Below are 18,598 nucleotides of genomic sequence, written 5' to 3' on the forward strand. Positions count from 1 at the left end.
TAAAAGGGTCATCCAACCACATTTTTACTTTCATTTAAACACATTTGGCCATATACATCACAAGAATTTAATTTTGCAACAGAATTTTTAAGGAATAGATCTGCTTACTTGGCAGATTTTCAGCAGGCACTTCCGGTTTTATAGCAGCTTGTAAATATAAAAATATAGCATTGAACATTAGATGTCAGATGTATTATTCAAAAGAAAATGTTTAACAGCATGCAGAAAAACACCATCCAAAAATAACATTAAAACAAGCATAACTTACCATTATCCATCCCTGTTGAGACCCTTTCCTCGGGGGTGCCTCCTTCTGAATATAGAGATAATGCAACATTAAGCTAACAAACAACAGCAACACTGGAGGAGTCAGGTTAACATTCACACAAACAGCAGCATGCTACAGATGACAGGTATCATACAAAAGTCTCTACACAACAGAAATAAGAGGAAATGCAACAAGCAAAGATGATCCACAAATGACTGACAGAAGCAGCATGAGACAAACAGCAAAGAATATTTACATAACAATAGAACACAGTATACTTAGCCTCTTTCTGCATCTATATCACTTTACCTATGATCCTTTAATACATACTTAAAATCTTGGATAGAAGTTCAGTCAGGAAGAAGGTTTTATATATTATAGAAGTAAAATAAGTGTCATTCCTAAGACCTGCACACAATTGCTTTAATGAGAACCAGAACAACACAGACAGCAACTTTAGTAGATTACTTCAGAACAAAAATGCATTTTTTTAAAAACATACTCATGAGAAATGTTGCGATTTTGGAATTTTGTCCTGAAAAGGATTCCACAGAATTTGAGAAGGCCAGTTTGAATGATGTTACTCAAGGGACAGCTGTTTCCTTTCAGTGGTTTTATGGAAAACCTATATTTCATCCTTTGTGATAATTAAGTTGATTAACTCGAACAGCCTAGTAATAATGTTTTTATGTCCCACTAACTACTTTGAAGGGGCTCAAATATGTCAGCCTCGTGTCTGTAGATTCACTGGCATGTAAATGAACTGCTGTGGAACAGAATTCCAGCACCTCGACGTCTTCGAAAACTGTAAAAGTAGTTATTGGGACAAAGAGAATAACTATATTACGTTTAAGTCTGGCCCTCAAGCTCAGCCCAACAAAGGAAGAGCCCATTCATTCAACTTTTTGCCTATTTACAAGTATCTGGAATAAAGTTTGCAGCATTGGAAATGTTCAGTAACAATTTTGATCACAACTGTGCGAGACATTTCCAGACATTCTGCGTGCACCTTGCTAATATTAAACCGCAAGTTCTTTCGAATAATGCAAGCAACTGTTTGGTACAGATGACAAAGGGTAGAGACTATCTCTCTGCATCATGAAAGTTTGTTCTCCCACTTTTAAACTGTATGCCCCACTTCCTAACATTTGCCTTGTCCATAACACCTTCTCACTGGACTGCAACAAGTTTCCAATGACTCTCAGTAGGTCTAATGTTTCCAGCATTCAAGAAACTGGTAACTGATCAAACTTCACACTGTGGGATTATCAATATGCAGGCAAATTTCCACATCAGATGCAACAGTTCAGCAGCGCAGTTATGCGCTAATGTTCTTCATGTAGCCTAATATGTAATGAGAAATTTTAATTTACTTTAATAATGAACTTTCAAATTAGAAAAATATTGCATTTGTATCCATACACGTCATAGCCTGTGGCTTTCAAGTATCTCGGATTCGCAATCACTACTGATGCCACATCAGATGCTGATGTTAAACCTGGTTGGAATGGCATGCATTAAGCGAGTCGTGTGCAACATTCAGATTCAAATTGAAGGGCAAGATGTAAAAATCTATCTGTCCTGCTCTTCTGTATGGCTCTGAATGTTTGACCAGGAAAAAGAAGCATGATCAGCAACTGCATGTGATTGAGATGCAAATGCTGCAGTGCTTCGTAAATGTGTCACTGATCAGTTCAAATGAACAACTGAGGAACATTTAAGCTCACCCCCTATTAGCAAGAAGCTTTAAGAGAAGCAATTGCACTGCTATGGTTATATGAGACGAGATGAATTCCAACGTCTGTTGTGCATCGTATGCCTTCTGCAAGGCTTGCAACCTCACTCCCCTCTTCAAGATTGATTGGGGGCAATAAGGTAGAGAAGAGATTGTACGACTAACTTCAGGTACACATCCTTGTGTTAAACACACACCTCAGATTTCAAGGAAGTAAGGAATACTGCTGAACAGAATTTGGTAGAAGGCAGCTTTGAATTTACAGACCTCAGCAAATTTTGTGCTACCATTTCCTCCATTATTGGTGAGCAAAACATACTTTAAGAGATTTCTGTGTAGGGTTTTTCTTATCAGAGTTACCCATGTGGAGAGAACTACAACTATTTTCTCAATATTGCCAAAAATCCTATGAATAAGGCATGAAAGAATACTCTGGAACTGGGAAGTTCAGATAATGTTTCTGAAAATGCACTTGAGCAAGATGTAGCCAAAATGCAGACAATCTCTTTACCTTGTGAAGCATCGTTATTCTTGAAAATAAGCTGTCTGACTGTGCGATTGTTTTCAACATACCATTTCAGATTATTTCAAGGCAACAATGGGATTATATTTGGAGCTACTATCATCTAATAAGCATTTGAGGAGTAGTAGTAAAGGTGAGTAATTTTGTTTTAAGAGAAAGTGCAACTAAGTAATCATCCTATCTAAAGTTAAATGGAGTTTTTTTAAATAACATGATTCATTCAATGGTGGAATTTGAAAACTAATTAAAAATAAAACAAGCAGCCAATCAAGCCACTACCTTTGACAGTCATTTCTAAACTTCATTTAAGCCAGCTGGCAGATGACAGCAGTGCAGCCAATGTAACAACTCTCTTGAAAGGACTCAACTTGTAACCACAAATGTGCACTTAAAAATTTGTTCTGTAAATTGCACTTCAACATAACGTCAAAATTTGACCGGCAACATTTTCTGATCCATTTGTAACTTGGCAAAATAAAGGTATGGTCCTTCCAAACTCGCATTATGCACAAAACTGGACTTCTCAGAAAGACTGACAAGAGCTTTCGGTTCTGGGTGCTTCATATTTTAATAATATCGGTGGGTTCATAAAATTTCAACAACTTACATCCTACCAACTACTTTTATTATGTGCTTTTGGAGATGCCAATGCACCAGAATTTTGTCCTACAGGAGTTTCTATGTACGGATATAAATTATAATAACTCTAACGGGATGAAATGAGAAGATATACTCTGCGGATCATTAAAAAGAAATGAAACAGTATTGAAGGACCTCGAAAATTGAATCAACAGTACAATGTATTCCTAGTTATCAAGAAAGATGGAAAAACCGTATTCAAAGAATGGATAAAGAAAATTTCCTAGAGAAATTCTTGAGTACTACCCTGAAGGAACAAAATACATTTGTCACAAAAAAACGCTGGTTAAATAATGTTTTATAAGATTGTAACAGGTCACTAGGTCTCACACATGAATTATTATTATTATTATTATTATTATTATTATTATTATTATTTGGAAAAGGGATAGCTATGATGGGAATAAGGGAGACCAAACAGAGGAAAAGGACAGAAGGGATTGAAGCAAGGATATAGAATGTACCGAAGCAGAGGCATGAAGGCAACAAAAGGTGGTTTTCTGAGAGAGATCTACTACATATGGAAAACATTGTCCCAATCAGCGACAGAATAATTAAAATCAGACTTGTATCAGAGTAGAACAAAAGACTTCATACAGGTGAACGCACCTCAGACTGCTAGTACAGAAAAGTGTCTACAAGAGCTTTTGGAGGAACTTTTTTTTTGCTTAGTGGCTTTAAGTCGTGCTGACAGATGTCTTACGGCAACGATGGGATAGGAAAGGCTTAGGAGTTTGAAGGAAGCGACCGTGGCCTTAAGGTACAGTCCCAGCATTTGCCTGGTGTGAAAATGGGAAACCATGGAAAACCATCTTCAGGGCTGCGGACAGTGGGGTACACTGTCAGCAGCCCTGAAGATGGTTTGGAGGAACTAGAGGAGAGCATAGTAGACTAGGAAGGGGTAATAACTGGAGACATGAATACCCATGTAGAAACAGACGAGGTAAAGGCAGCTAGAAGACATTACAGCCATGACAAGAGGACTTTGAAGAAGAACATGAAATTGTAGTAGCTAAACAAAGAATTGGCTAGATAATAAAGTTAAGAGCAGAGAGAAATAAAATGTACGGAAATTAAGAGAAAATCAAGGAACAAATTTCAAGGTCATAAAAAGTAATTCTCAAAAGGAGTTAAACAGTATGGAAGAGGTATGGACAAATTTCCAACATGGATTCTGAAATGTGCAGAAGATACAGAGGTAGAATATTGAGTAAAAATAAGGAAAAGGAGACAGCAGGTGGAATGACAGGGTAATAAGAGAAGCAGCACAAGAGAAAAATGGTTTGGAGGAAGAGGAAAGGAAGTAGAAATTCACAGAATATATAAAGATGTCAAGAAGCCAAGAAAGTATACCAAAAGGTTGTACAGGAGGAGATACTAGGAAAGTTGCAGACACCTTCCAGGATGATAAAGTAAAAAGGTGTTTTATGAAACAGAGTAAAAGAGAGAATATACAGTTCGCCAAGACAGAAGCAGGATAGATTTCGACACAAAAAGAGGATATACTCCACAGACAGGAGTATATTTTTCAAAATTACTGAATATTAGAGTCACAGAACTAGCTCCCGAAACAAAGCATGAAGAACAAGAGAAAGACAACCATGCTAGAAACAGAAGCTTTTTTTAAATAACTGTTACAATTTAAAAGAGAAAAAATGAAAGAAAGAAAAAAGAAAGAAGTCAATCCCTTTTGGAAAAAGAAAAAAAATTCTTATATGCTTACATTGGTGAGGAAATGGTGCCCAGCTGCACGGTGTAGCAGCAATGCAAGGGACATCAAATTCAACTATTTGCAAAACTTGCAAAGGTCATAGATGCTATAGCAATAGTCCCTAACATAGTATGTTGGTCTGATAATTCACATAATATAGCAAAGGAATTTCTAATGAAGGGTGGCTTTCCTTCTGTGTGTGGCTGTGTTGATAGTATTTTCAATTTTTATGCTCCTGAGCATGAAGAGGTTTATGTTTAGAGACATGGACATCATTCTCTCATTATTTTTAAAGTTGCCAAAAAGGATGTCCCGTTTCTCTTTGACAACTTCTAGCACAGCTAGCTTCTTGTAATTATCCTCATTTCCCATCATCAGAAATCAAAATCTTAAAACTACCAGTACCACATTTATATAGCCTTCGATGTAAAAACCCCATTATTTTAATGTTTAATTTTTTACAGTTAAGATGATATAAATGTGGTACTGGTAGTTTAAAAATTTTGTTTTGATTTTTGATGACTCTTCGCAAGATTTCTGAAAAATTCACTTAATTTCTTTGTACTATTATTTATGTACTGATGGAGGAACATAACAGGCTTGAAAAGTGAAAAGATCACTAACTTCATGGAAAAAACCTGATCGATTCACTCTTACGCAAAGACTTTTCACTCTGCAAAGAAATTGAAGTAATACCTACATCATGGTGGAACAGAAAGATTTTGGAATAATTGTAAAGTGCAAAGTTCAAAAGTTGCAAAGTTCATGGAACAGGCCCCAGAAATGAACAGATTAGAAAGAGGATTAAAGTTTTAAAACTACAGGACAGGATAGAAACAAGCAAACTGAAATGGTATGGACAGATTTGAATGAATGGGAGAACACAGTTAAAAATATCCAGTTTTTCAATACTAATAATAAACCAAATAAGTTATAACATTTACTTGGAACTAGTTTCGACGTTGGTGAGTGTCATCTTCAGCCAAAATATGAAAACATGCAATCGTAAATATACATATCATTAAATCAATACACATATAACCTTCCAATGGTTGCTAGATCGAGTTAAAGAGAACATTGAAAGTTTATGGTAATAAAAGTTAATGAAATCATACGTGAGGGTACGCCCAATTGTCCTACATCCATGTACACCAGTAAATGAAATAACTTTCTCAGCTGAATGAATACCATATAACAAATTGAAGGTACCAGTGAATTCATAAGGTCAGAACTCTGTGGTATCCATTAAATCACGGTCGTAACGGAATGTTTTAATACGATGAGATAATATTGAATAAATGTTGTATTTTATTCAGCAGAAGAGAAACAAATATCAATAGATGGCATGGTACCTCAACGGTGAAGGTGTGTAATACAGGCCAAGTTTAATTCACATACAATGTTCATACATTGTCTATATATTACAATATAATTTGAGAGTTGAGATCCATTATATCATAATCGATTGATACGTAAATCTAAGAAGGTGACGGATTGTTAAGTATATTCCTTTGCCAAGTTCAGTGATTACAAGAGCGTCCTGTATCAAAGAGGTTATGCTCAAAACATCAAAATCACCTGGAAGGGAGATTACTGGCAACGGAATTCTGAGGATACACGAAATGCAAGCCGACTTATTATTGTATTTTAGAATAGGATTTTGTTTTGTAAAAACGTGAATAATGAAGAGATGCTAAAATAACATTAGAAACGATACTGTTAGAGAACGTAAAGAATTTCACCTTATTTTCTTGACGCGGCATAAGCCCAAAAGCCTATTCAGTATCGTGTCTAAGTACGGGCCTTGAAAGCATCAATGGAGACATTAGAAACGTTGCAAGCAGACAAGAAGCTAAATCTAAAACTTATTTTTAACTATATAAATATTGTATGATAGTACGAAATAATTAAAGGGATAAAGATATATCTTAATCTCTTGAGTAATAAGGTGAGTGATTCAGATCATTGTAAAGTATTATTTATGTCTATGCCATTGTGCTAATTCCATATTTCAGGTACCATGATGTCGCCATACATGAAAGATTGAAAGATGCCTAATAGACAATGCTGAGTTAACCTTTTCGTTGCTGAGAAATTCTCTTTTGTAAAAGCCCTGAGCTGAATTATTTTTAATAATTAACTTCAATACATAAAAGTCGGAAATAAGATGGGAAAAACCAGATGGTTCTTGCCTGCTTGTCATATTTTTATACTAAATATGGAAGGTCCTAAACTGATTTCTCTAACACAAAATTAGCTATATGTTGCACAGGAAATTTAAGGTTGTCCAACAAAAGGCCAACAATTGAACAAAAATCGAACTAATAATTAAAAATAACAGTAAAAAGCTCAACTTGCATATTTCAGTGGCTACAGGTGGTCCTAGCTGTCAACTTCCAAGCACAGATATATAACTAAACTGAAGACGATAACTTCAGGGGTGTCTAAATTGAGTAAAAATGTATCTAAATTTTACAGTAAAATATTATTCAAGATAAAACACTGAGAATGTATTAAAAATTCCTATAAATCTTGGTTCGAATCCCACTATCGGCAGCCCTGAAAATGGTTTTCCGTGGTTTCCCATTTTCACACCAGGCAAATGCTGGGGCTGTACCTTAATTAAGGCCACGGCCGCTTCCTTCCAACTCCTAGGCCCTTCCTATCCCATCGTCGCCATAAGACCTATCTGTGTCGGCGCGACGTAAAGCCCCTAGCAAAAAAAAAAATAAAAAAAAATAAAAAATGGTCCAGACCAGCTAATCAAGGGTTGTACAAAACTGGTAATTCCAAAACTGTGGGTAGCCTAAATTTTTTTCAAATCGCATGTCTTCTTTGGAAGTGTTCATTCGCACGAAATAAGTTCTCCTTCAGTACCTTACTAGGGTATGGTAGTTTCCGAAGCAGGGGTGTACACAGAGTCCAACGTCACATTTTTCACACATATATCTACTTTCTTTCCTCTTTCTCATCAAGCGTGGTGTTTGAACACCTAGAGTAATACCACTGTTTGCGCCATCAAAATCGTGCACAACTGGAGTAAACACATTATCCTGCCATTTGAACATAGAACAGGTACAGCTTCTCTTTCTCATGCTTTGCACAAGTGGTTGGACAACTTCTGTACTTTCATTATAATTGGTGTCATCACCATCATTCTCGAAATCACTAAAATCGGAATATTCATATTCTGATTCTAATGTGGATAGCACTCTTACAACCTCGGATTCGGTAAGATCGCGCGCTCTACTGGCGGTCGACATACTGTAGCTTACTCATCCCTGACGCGGGCCTCACTGCTAGCTTGCACGCCGGACATACCGCAAAGCAGCTCGTAAAGCAGAGTGTCGTATTTATCTCAATAACTCATAAATGAATCAACAGATTGTCATTTCTTAAGATCCTAACTACTGCAGAGAGATGCGTGTATCCGCCCACAGAATTTGAATGACTACTTATGTCAACATTGGAAGTATTGCGTTGATAAAGTCAGAAGAATGTCGCACTCGCAATATTACGGGCACAGCAGAGCAGTGGTCACTCTCCGCGCTCGCAATATTGCGAGCGCAGCAATGTAAAGGTTAAACTCGAGAAGTGGTCCTGAGGGGTCTGGAGTGTTGGAATGAAGGCCAGATGATGGAATTAAGACCCGAGAGATGGCAGATGTCATCTTCCCAAAGCCATCAATATGAAAGCACCAAAAACAAGTGCCTTTCAGCTATTTGCTATGTAGTTTCTTAAAATAGAGTAGATCAATTTATGGTGTCAAAAATGTGACATGTAGGTAAACAACTTGAGTGATACCATATGGTCGTAGAACAGTGTTTTATAACAGGCATGGCGAGCTGTCAATTTCATCATGAATAATTCAGGAAAAATAAATTTTTTGTGTGCTATATTTTGAATTAGAGTGCCTAACAGTAGATATTACGCAGAAAATTTTCTGAAACATGGTCGTTGCATTTAGTAAAATAATGTCTTCGTAAATGAGCATCAGTGTATTTATTGTGTAGGCATATTTGAGGTGACCACAAGATGGTTAACGTGATTAAATTAGAGTCATCTAATATATTTTCACATCATATGCATAGTTTTCATGAGAAGAAAAACAGTTTTATGGCACTGAATGATTTATACATATGTAAGGATGATGTAGTCTTCGAGAATAATGTGCTTGGATATGTAGAAGGTGAACTGAATTTTATTTGAGCATGACACGCATGTGAAATGAAAGATGTGGAGACAGGTCATTGAAATGAAGTGAATGATTTGATATGCTATGTTGGAAGATAATTCATTGGTGTTATGCATTGAATGATATAATGCAATCTCCTAAAAGTCCCGATGATATGTTATTGAAGTAAGGATTGATGTTTGTCATGCGTATGATTTAATGGTGGTGATGGACAAGCACTTAGGTATGGATAGGCAGTTTCTTGATGTTTTCGAAGGATACTGAAGTTGATAATGTGATAGTTGTCAAAATGCGAAAACCTAGGATTTAATGTATGCGAGTTATACACATGTGTGAAGGGATGAAATAGAATCTTCGATAATGGATGACACCATGTACAAGTGAACTATTTTGCAGATAAGATGGATAGAGCTTACTTTGGTAGTGTGTAGCTTGATTTCCTGCTAATGATCTTTTTCTGCTAGCCCATAGAATTGGTAGTTAGCATTAAATGTACATTTTCAGGATTTTCATGGAGAACACCAGAGGTTACAGAGTCATCAAGAGTCCTGACCATTTATTATTCGTAGAGACATTATTTTCAGGAAACTTACTGTCTAGATGCAACTGTCAGACTGTCAGAGGATGCCGATTTCTAATTTTACAACGTAACCTTAGTAATTAGAAAGGAATCTTGGAGTATTCCCATTTCATTGGTCATACGGTTGAATAAGCGATGTGAGCATAATATTGGAGCACCCAAGTTGTTTTGTTAGATTTTTACTGAATTAGATAATAAAATAGATGACAGAATATTGAAAGAAATTTTTGGGGTCAATGAATGCAAGTGGCAAGGAATAAAGATTTTTAATTTTAAACTAGGAAGCAAATTATATAAAATAATGGAATCTAACGCTAAAGTTAAGCCTTCAGCAATTCATGTTGGTTTCTTTCATTTTTTTTCCTTTTGATGGAATTATTAGACATATGAATTTAATGTTAATAATGTGGCGAACATGTTTCAATATATTATGAAAGCTTACTGTTGTGAATCATTGTAACCAACAAAGTTAGGGACTTTTGACATTGACAATGGTCATAATCAATTTTGAACAGATATCCAATCATGTTTTGATTATTTTGTAAAAATGAATTTCATACCATGATATTCATTAAAACAGAATATCCTTCCAAAGAAAGAAAATTCTTGGAGTTCTCATTTATAGGCTAAGTTTAGTATGATAGTATTGTATAGTCTTAAGTAGTTAAATATGCACTACCGTACGTCAGCCAGATCTCAAAGTCTAACTGAAGAACAATGTGACCGGACTCTAACTTGCACGTCCCTTGAGTAGAGTTCCTTGCATCTCCGCATGACACCAGCTGTGGTATAGTATTAATAACTTGAACCCTGAACCAGAAATTCATGTAAGGGCACAATATAAACACTATGGAACTTATGATGCCCCTAAAAGTATCTGGAGAATAAAACTCCAAATAATTTCAAAATCTTGAAGTCACGATCAGAACGACACTTAACAAAATATAATTCTTTTCACACTTATTTGGTTTATTAGTACTGAAAAGGTGAATTTTTAATTTTACTTATCAATTACAAGACAGAATTCCAAAGAAAGTACAGAGAAACCAACAGGAAGGAGACCACAAGGACTAAAGGTGTATGATTACACAAAAGAGAGGAGAAAAGATAGAAGGCGTATTGGAAGCGGAAAAGTGTATTTAAGAGATAAACAATGGAGGTCCTCGATTCATAACCTGACCTAGGAGAGAACTGAAAACAGGAACTGAAGAGTATAAACCTACCAACAGTGTACTTTAGCACCTTGAAATTTAACCAAACTGACCAGGATCAAATCTGCAAATTTTGACTTCATGTCAATGCTCTACAGTCCCCCAGCTACCTTAGACCAGTTTGAATTTCTTTTTAACAATTATTCTGTTCCTTTGGAAATTCCTTATGAAAACAGAAACCAAAAAGTATTCCTGCAGTCTTAAAAAAAAAAATAATTCGGACACTAATTTTCTTGCTTCTTGTATTTCTTCTTCAGTGGTCCTTGCTTCTTAAGTTCCATTTTGAAAATTTTGGGATTTGAATTGCAGCCACCTTTTTGAGAGACATCAGTTATGTTGCCAAGGTGTCAAAGCTGCCAATCCTTAATCTAAAAAATATGAAAGCTTTCTTTAGCTTATCCCAGGCATTTCTGGAGTCACTGGCTTTTTGGATTTTGGCCGGAATTGCAAGGCCAGATGCAGCTTTTTTGGCCGAAAACTCCTACGCAAGATCCACTGGGATTCGATCCTTAACCATTGAGACACAGCAGGAAACTACTACACGAATCACATTCCCCTGGATCTAATGAATAAAGTACAAACAAATGAGGCAGTCCGCTCCAAAACCTGTCTTGTCCAATTAAAAAAAGTGCTTGGTTAGGTTTGTGATAGTTCCATCACGAAAGTATGCATCAAAACTTGCCTTTTCCTCCCCATAAAAATCTGAAACCAAAGTTAGGGTATTTTTCTATAACTCTCCTTATCCATTACTCTTGTCATTCCGAAACTCGACTTATACAATCAACCAATAGAAAAGTATAATTTAAGCATGTGTCTTCACGTTACAATTTATCTGCGGTTTATGTTGGTTGTTCTTGAACTGTTAGTCTTTCATACAGTTTAGTGCTCTGAATACAGAGTATTACAATGACCACTTAAGTGTGTTCAAGATTCCTGGAGAAAAGAGAGGTGGGGTACAAATGTTACATCCTAATACCGCATTTTAGTTGCGAGTTATAACCTTCAAAATACAGTGAAGCCTCAATACCTTTCTGCTCTTTCAATGGGTGTATTTTAAGTTTTTAAATTTTGCCCGCAGTACTGAATGATGCAATTTTTCTTCCACATCTCAACTTTCTCATCAGAACGCTGAATACACAAACCCATAGGTAAGAGTTACAGATTTAGCAAACACTACAAGCTTGCAACTTTCACCTGTCCTGAGGAAAACGTAAACAATCCTGTTGAAGAAACAGAAGTTATTTGTGATAGATCTCAAGAGGAGGATCAGATTTGAGTGTGTAATCTATTATTAACATGATTAAAAACAACAAAGTGATGTTTTATTGTTGAATTTGGGTCTATTGTGAGTGCAGTGTAGCCTAGAAAGGCCCTCGGGGGAGCCTGTTAACCCCTAGAGGGTGAGTCCCCAGGTGGCAGATAGGGGAACTCTACAATTCGTAGGGCTGGTTGAAATACCCAATACAACCTGCGAACAAACAGGCAGCCCAGTTCCTGGGGGCTTTAAAATACTGGGATACTCTCTCCAGGGGTCACAAATATGGAGGGCCCAAGCCCAGGGTAAAAGTGAAGACCCCAACGGCATCAGTGGCGGAGAAGGTGGACTGGTATGGCATCGGTGACAGAAGAGGGAAACCTGTAGCGTCTGTACTCCAGAGCAGCTACAGAAGGAGCTGTACTCCAGTGGAGCAGCCTAGAATAACGCCTAGCAGTAGGTATAAAATGCCTTTGGGAGTGGTGACCCCATCGTAATAATAGCCTATATATGGTATGGTAGTTGTAAATCAACCTCGGAAAAGGTTAGGGCGTCCCCTGCTGAAAGACTTGCAGTTCTCAGGGTACTGGGGGAATTGTGAGAAATGGGCAACCAGTAACCAACATGAAGATGATACCAATATAAAAGGTCTGTTATTGGACATCATAAATTTTCCAGCTAACTCATTCCTGGTTGCCAGCGCCCCAGTATGCTAAAAATAAAAATTTCATAATGTTCCGTATTGAAATGTATCACAATGAAACTGAAATAATAAGGTAGTTCAACCTATTCAATACAAATAAATATGAAATGTAGTATTACATTCCTATTTAATTAGAAGCAGAAGCGGTACCGGTTTCGACCCTAATCTGGGTCATCATCTAGATTTTATGATTTAAAATTGCACAGTGCCAATCCCCATTAACATTTTTTGCCTCCAACTGTTTTTGTGAAAGACTTACTCTTTAATTTGTTATTTACCTATGCATTGTTTTTTCCATTTTATTCGGCTGATGACCCAGATTAGGGTCGAAACCGGTACCGCTTCCGCTTTTGATTAAATAGGAATGTAATACTACATTTCATATTTATTTGTATTGAATAGGTTGAACTACCTTATTTCAATTCCAGTGTGCTAAGTTACTCATTCGGGACAAATATTTCAGGTTCCCTATGGGAATCAACATCTATAACATGATGATGCTTGTTTAAAGGGGCCCAACATCTAGATCATAGGCTCCTAATGGTACGAAATGAGACAAAATGTAATGACAAATTAAAAGTCCAAAATCATCCACTGACCAGAATTCAAAACGTGAAAACAAAGAATGAATGGATGGATATGAATTTAAAACAATCAGTGGATCCGACCTGTAATGCCTCACATTCACTGAAACCGATGTAAAACAATAGTATTACTAACCAAGGGACTGCCTCTAAAGCACAATACTGAAATGAGTAGTCTAAAGGAGTCCAAAATCCAAGTCATCGGCCGCTAGGAAAGTAGAACCATGGTATTTGTCATGTTGCGGTACTGATCAAAAGTAGAGTAGACTCGCGATATTCCACACATTATGGTACTAGTCACAGGTAATGAAATTCGCACGTCATACAGACTTATGGTGTTTTGCACATTGCAGGCACATGTGTACTAACCACAGGGACTCGCCATCCCATGGTGTTCCTCATATAGTGGGTACTAATCGTAGGTAAGGCAGAACCATGGTGTTGCTCTTAAAGTGGTACTAATCACAGGTACTGTAAAAGCCGGCAACGCACTCCGTTGCTACTAATCACAAACCTATTTCGTACCCAACATAGTGGTAGTAATATATTACAGACTAGTCAATACGGATCAGTCATCCATATTAACCTATCATGGTTAAGTTTATCAATAGTGGTAGTATGCGCGAGTAAAAGCGACCCATGGTGTTCCCCGTGTGGTGGTACTAATCACAAGTAGTTTTATGGTTCGAATACAATCATCCCTTGGTCGCCCCTTTTAGTCACCTCTCACGACAAGCAGGGGATACCATGTGTGTATTCATCTGCGTCCCCCACCCACAGGGGTAAATCTAATGACCCTGACAAGAAAGGTGGAGGAAGTAGATTTCATGGAGAAGGTGGAAATGATGGGGCTGAGTGAAGTGAAATGGAAAGGTAACAGAAGGAAGAAATTGAGGAAAGGATATACTGTACATTATACTGGAGTGGTGGCCAAGAGGCAATAAATGGAGTGGGACTAATCATTTTGAAGCAACTGGAGGAGCATCTTGAAGTGGTAATGTGTGAGTGACAGAATAATAATTAGACTAAAGATGATGAAGTGATTGACTTTATATAACTGTATGCATGATAGACTGGAAACAGGGAAGAAGAAATTTAAGGATTCTTGGAGAAAGTAGAAAGAGAAATTTCAGGTGTGGGAGTGGTTATTATGGGAGATCTGAATGCACAGGTCGGAAGAGAGAGACAAGGCCAGCACACACACAATTTAGCCAGTATATAACAGGGGCCCTGGTAGTGTTGGGAATATTAACCATAACTGGTTAATTACTTTGGCACAGGGACTGGATATATGTACGTCTTCATAATTTCACCATCACGATGTGCAAGATGCCTGCACCAGGCCTCTTTGGAGGCCACACTTGCGGTACTTTTCAAAACAGTTTTCTGGGTGGAGACAGTATTCTCGAACAAGTTTCCTTTCCACCACCTTACTTGCTCCTGTTTGAGAGGACTGCAGTATTTATGTTGTTTTCCAGATAGGTGGTTGATAATGTGCAGTTTACTATTCAAATGTTCTACATCAGAAGTACATGGTCTTTCTCACTTTTGAATTTTGATGCGTACTTCGCCAACCAACCCACTGATCGCCCGTTTTCGCAGTGCAGTAATCTTTATAGAGCAAAAAGCTGTCGACTATTACCAGTTACAACAGCCACAAGTACAATTTCTGCCACCATTTCAAGCTTTTTAACTACAAAAGCATAGCTTGATGTGTAGTGGTCCAGGCAATCAATGCCTTCCATCTTTGACATGTAGCCAATAATTAAGTTTGATTTCTCTAATTGTTCAATACAGTTTCACTTCTGTCAATAAATGAAGTTGAATAGTTTCCTGATGTTGAAAGCATCAATACTGTCCACTAACTGTTCTAAAATATCTATTTCCATGAGTGAAGATGGACAGAAGCCACGTTTACATTCAATCTATACCTGAGAATAACCGAAGTTACAAAGACTGTGCAATTCCCGAAAACTATATTAAATAGGGGAAGGTGTTCTTTTGGAGACTAGTAGATAGCTCTACATTTTTTTTTTTGCTAGTTGCTTTACGTCGCACCGACAGATAGGTCTTATGGCGACGATGGGACGGGAAAGGGCTAGGAGTGGGAAGGAAGCGGCCGTGGCCTTAAGGTACAGCCCCACCATTTGCCTGGTGTGAAAATGGGAAACCACGGAAAACCATTTTCAGGGCTGCCGACAGTGGGGTTCGAACCTACTATCTCCCGAATACTGGATACTGGCCGCACTTAAGCGACTGCAGCTATCGAGCTCGATCTCTACAACAATAGAACACAGCACAGACATAGGAACGCTGAAAGTATGAGCTATTGTCATGTCGAGTGTGACTACATCGGAGCGCAAGTAATATTTTAATGTCAAGCCCCACTCGACATCGGAGTGCAAAAGGTTCATTTAAAAGTAAATCTTTTCCTATTAGGCAGGAGTTTACCCTCAAATTTTGTAAAACTAAATGACTACATAATTTCTCAATTAAATGCATCTTCAAATTTTGAACAGTTTATGTTAACCTTAGTCTAATCATCCATCACACTTGACCTCATGTAAATCTGTATAACCACAAATATGTATTTTCTCACTACACGTCACTTGCGAAGTGGTTACCCTTCACAAGTTCAAATGGTCTTGTTCTAAGTTAAATTTTTCTTTCTTACTGTTATTCTCTATTGAATACCTGTATTCTCGTGACCTGAACTTAAAATGAGAATAGCCCACTGCAAAAAAATGGATGCGAAATATCCATGTAGGGTTTTAAGTTATGTGCAATGAGCAAATGGTTTTACTTTAGTTTGAAATGAGTTTTTGTTACAATAAATTTGCAGCTTAGCAAAAATGACCTTTTCTTGAAGTTGTCCACAAAAGTTCTTCCTTCCATGCCTCATAGGGACCCTTCCCTTTTCCATATCCTTTATCTTTAGTTGCCATTTTGCTTTTATCTTGGTTAATTAATGGTAGTTTGTAATGAATCTAAATTACCGTAACCTTTTCCTTGCTTTAATTTTGTGTTTGTTACCCTGCACAAGGTTACAAGAGCCATTCTGACAGAATTTGTCTATGTAGGAAGAGTAGGATAAGAACAAAGCAGGACACACACAGGAAAAGGAAAGAGACATAAGATAAAGATGAATACAAGTAGTAAAGGACAAACACAAGATGAGCATACAGTATATGTATTGCGAAGGAACAAACAAGTGTCAAATCAAGTCATACAGAAAGACAGGAACACATTACAGTAGAATAAACACTAAAAGTTCTGTGTTCATAATCATTTACCGCCTGTATTCGTTATCCTTGGTCTCTTGTATTTTTATATTTGTCCTCGTCTCCTCTATCAGTGGGAGTGATTTTTGTTTTAAGAGTTCCAATCAATGGCTCCTCTGGAATTCTTCATCTCATTTGCTGCAAAGGCAGCTACAGTACACACATCACCCCTAGGTTTTGTACCTTCCACATCACAAGCAAGCCAACCAACAAAAGTAACAATTATCCAGAAACTTACCCAAAACGCCATCAAGTGCCAAAACCATCGGGGAAACATTCGGCTGGTAAGTCCTCCCCCACCACTGTGTGTGTGTGGGTGTGTGTGGGTGTGTGTGTGTGTGTGTGTGTGTTGGGGGGGGGGGGGGAGATTTCCCTTACAAGAAGTGGAAAATCTTCCAGCCATTCACGCTACATGGCTGAAGCGGCATCAGGTCAATGATGTGCTATTTTACAAGATAATTTCCACCCCCTGAAAAGAACAGTCTACAAATCCATGGTCCAACCAGTTGCACTATGGGTCAGAATGCTAACCTATGAAAATGTTACATTGGTCACTGGGTCTTACAAGACTGGACCATGTCAAAAATGAAGATGTCCAAAATAGGAAGTGGCACCTATACCAGAGAAGATGCGAGAAGCATGACTTAGATGGGATGGTTATGTCCGAAACCCTGCCGACTGAATGATGCATACAGCCCTCCAATTTGATCCTGGAGGTTTTCGATCCCGAGGTCGTCCCAAGAAGTGACTGTTCAACTGCATCAAGGAAGACGTGCATCTTGTACGCATCACTGAAGCTGAAACCCTTGACCGCGTGAAGTGGAGGATGGCATGTTTAAAAGCGGACCTTACACCAGTGCGGGACTAAACGCTAGGAAAGAAGAACCCATTCTTCAACTGCCTCAAAAAACGAGAAGGGGAACCCCAAGCAATCCCCTATACACCAACCCAATTGGGGGGGGGGGTCGTCATATCTTCCCCAAAAAAGACTGGCAAATCACCAGCCCTCTTCCAAAACGTGCAAAAACTATGGACAAGAGTGACGAGGCTCAATGTTCCTCTATTTTAATACTTTTTGAGGAACCTAGTTGTCCCAGGAAAAAAAGCCCCACGTTCCCACATAGTGAGATCACCGTCCAAGGAGTGCTCAGTTGCCATGTTGACCTCTTCTGGGGAGACCACGGAGACTTAACTAATCACTGTAGATGGTAATGACAATACCGACTACTGCAGAAACTGGCAGGTAGTAGACCGAAAGAGGGACAAAAAATTGTCTCGATTTTGACCCGCTACCAATCCACATAATGGCACTACTGCAGTGGGACTGTAATAGTTACTCTCGTCGCCTAGCTTAATTACATCAACTTATATCCGTCTCTGTGGCGGCCTCCTCTTCGATCAATTCCTCTTCCGATGCTGACCTGTCACTGTCTCAATCCTGTAAAGTGTTCCTATCTTTTGATACTTGAGATGAAATAACCTCTTTTAGGAGACTATGATATGAGATTTGAAATCCACATTATATGACTGGTACAAATATAACCCAGCCAGATTAACGTTTGTTCCTGCCTTAAAAATAGTTCACCAGCTCAAAGCATCTGGACAAGGTTTTTATCACATCAGCTTGTTACCTTCTCAATCATAAATTTATTAGTAAAAAAAAAAATACTTGAGTATATGGAAAACAAACCCTTCAAGAAACACTTACCAGAACCCATTCCAACAGACTCAAAACCTTCTTGCTGGCCGAAGTTATCAATCATCTCAAAGCTGCCTGTGTGATCTACTTGAGAAGGAGCAGAAGCTGGCTGACCAAAGGTAGTATCTACAAGCAAAATATTACATTTTTCAGACAAATGAGCAAGATGTCTAAGAAAAGCGGTCATTCACAAATCCTTAACTACATCCCACTG

General features: G+C 37.9%; 1 protein-coding gene across 2 annotated transcripts in view; it reads right to left on the reverse strand.

The window, feature by feature from the left end:
* Positions 1–18,598, reverse strand: part of LOC136866561 (clathrin light chain) — a 51,860-nt gene that overhangs the window by 21,968 nt on the left and 11,294 nt on the right. Inside the window, exons 3-4 of one of the 2 annotated variants that reach the window (XM_067143644.2) lie at positions 18,394–18,510; positions 269–313 (exon numbers count right to left, since the gene is read on the reverse strand). In XM_067143644.2, coding sequence (XP_066999745.1) covers positions 269–313; positions 18,394–18,510 — 162 coding nt within the window. The remainder of the gene's footprint in view (positions 1–268; positions 314–18,393; positions 18,511–18,598) is intronic. The other variant, XM_067143645.2, reaches the window with a different exon arrangement.

This window comes from Anabrus simplex, chromosome 3 (assembly GCF_040414725.1).
Source record: "Anabrus simplex isolate iqAnaSimp1 chromosome 3, ASM4041472v1, whole genome shotgun sequence".
NCBI lineage: Eukaryota > Metazoa > Arthropoda > Insecta > Orthoptera > Tettigoniidae > Anabrus > Anabrus simplex.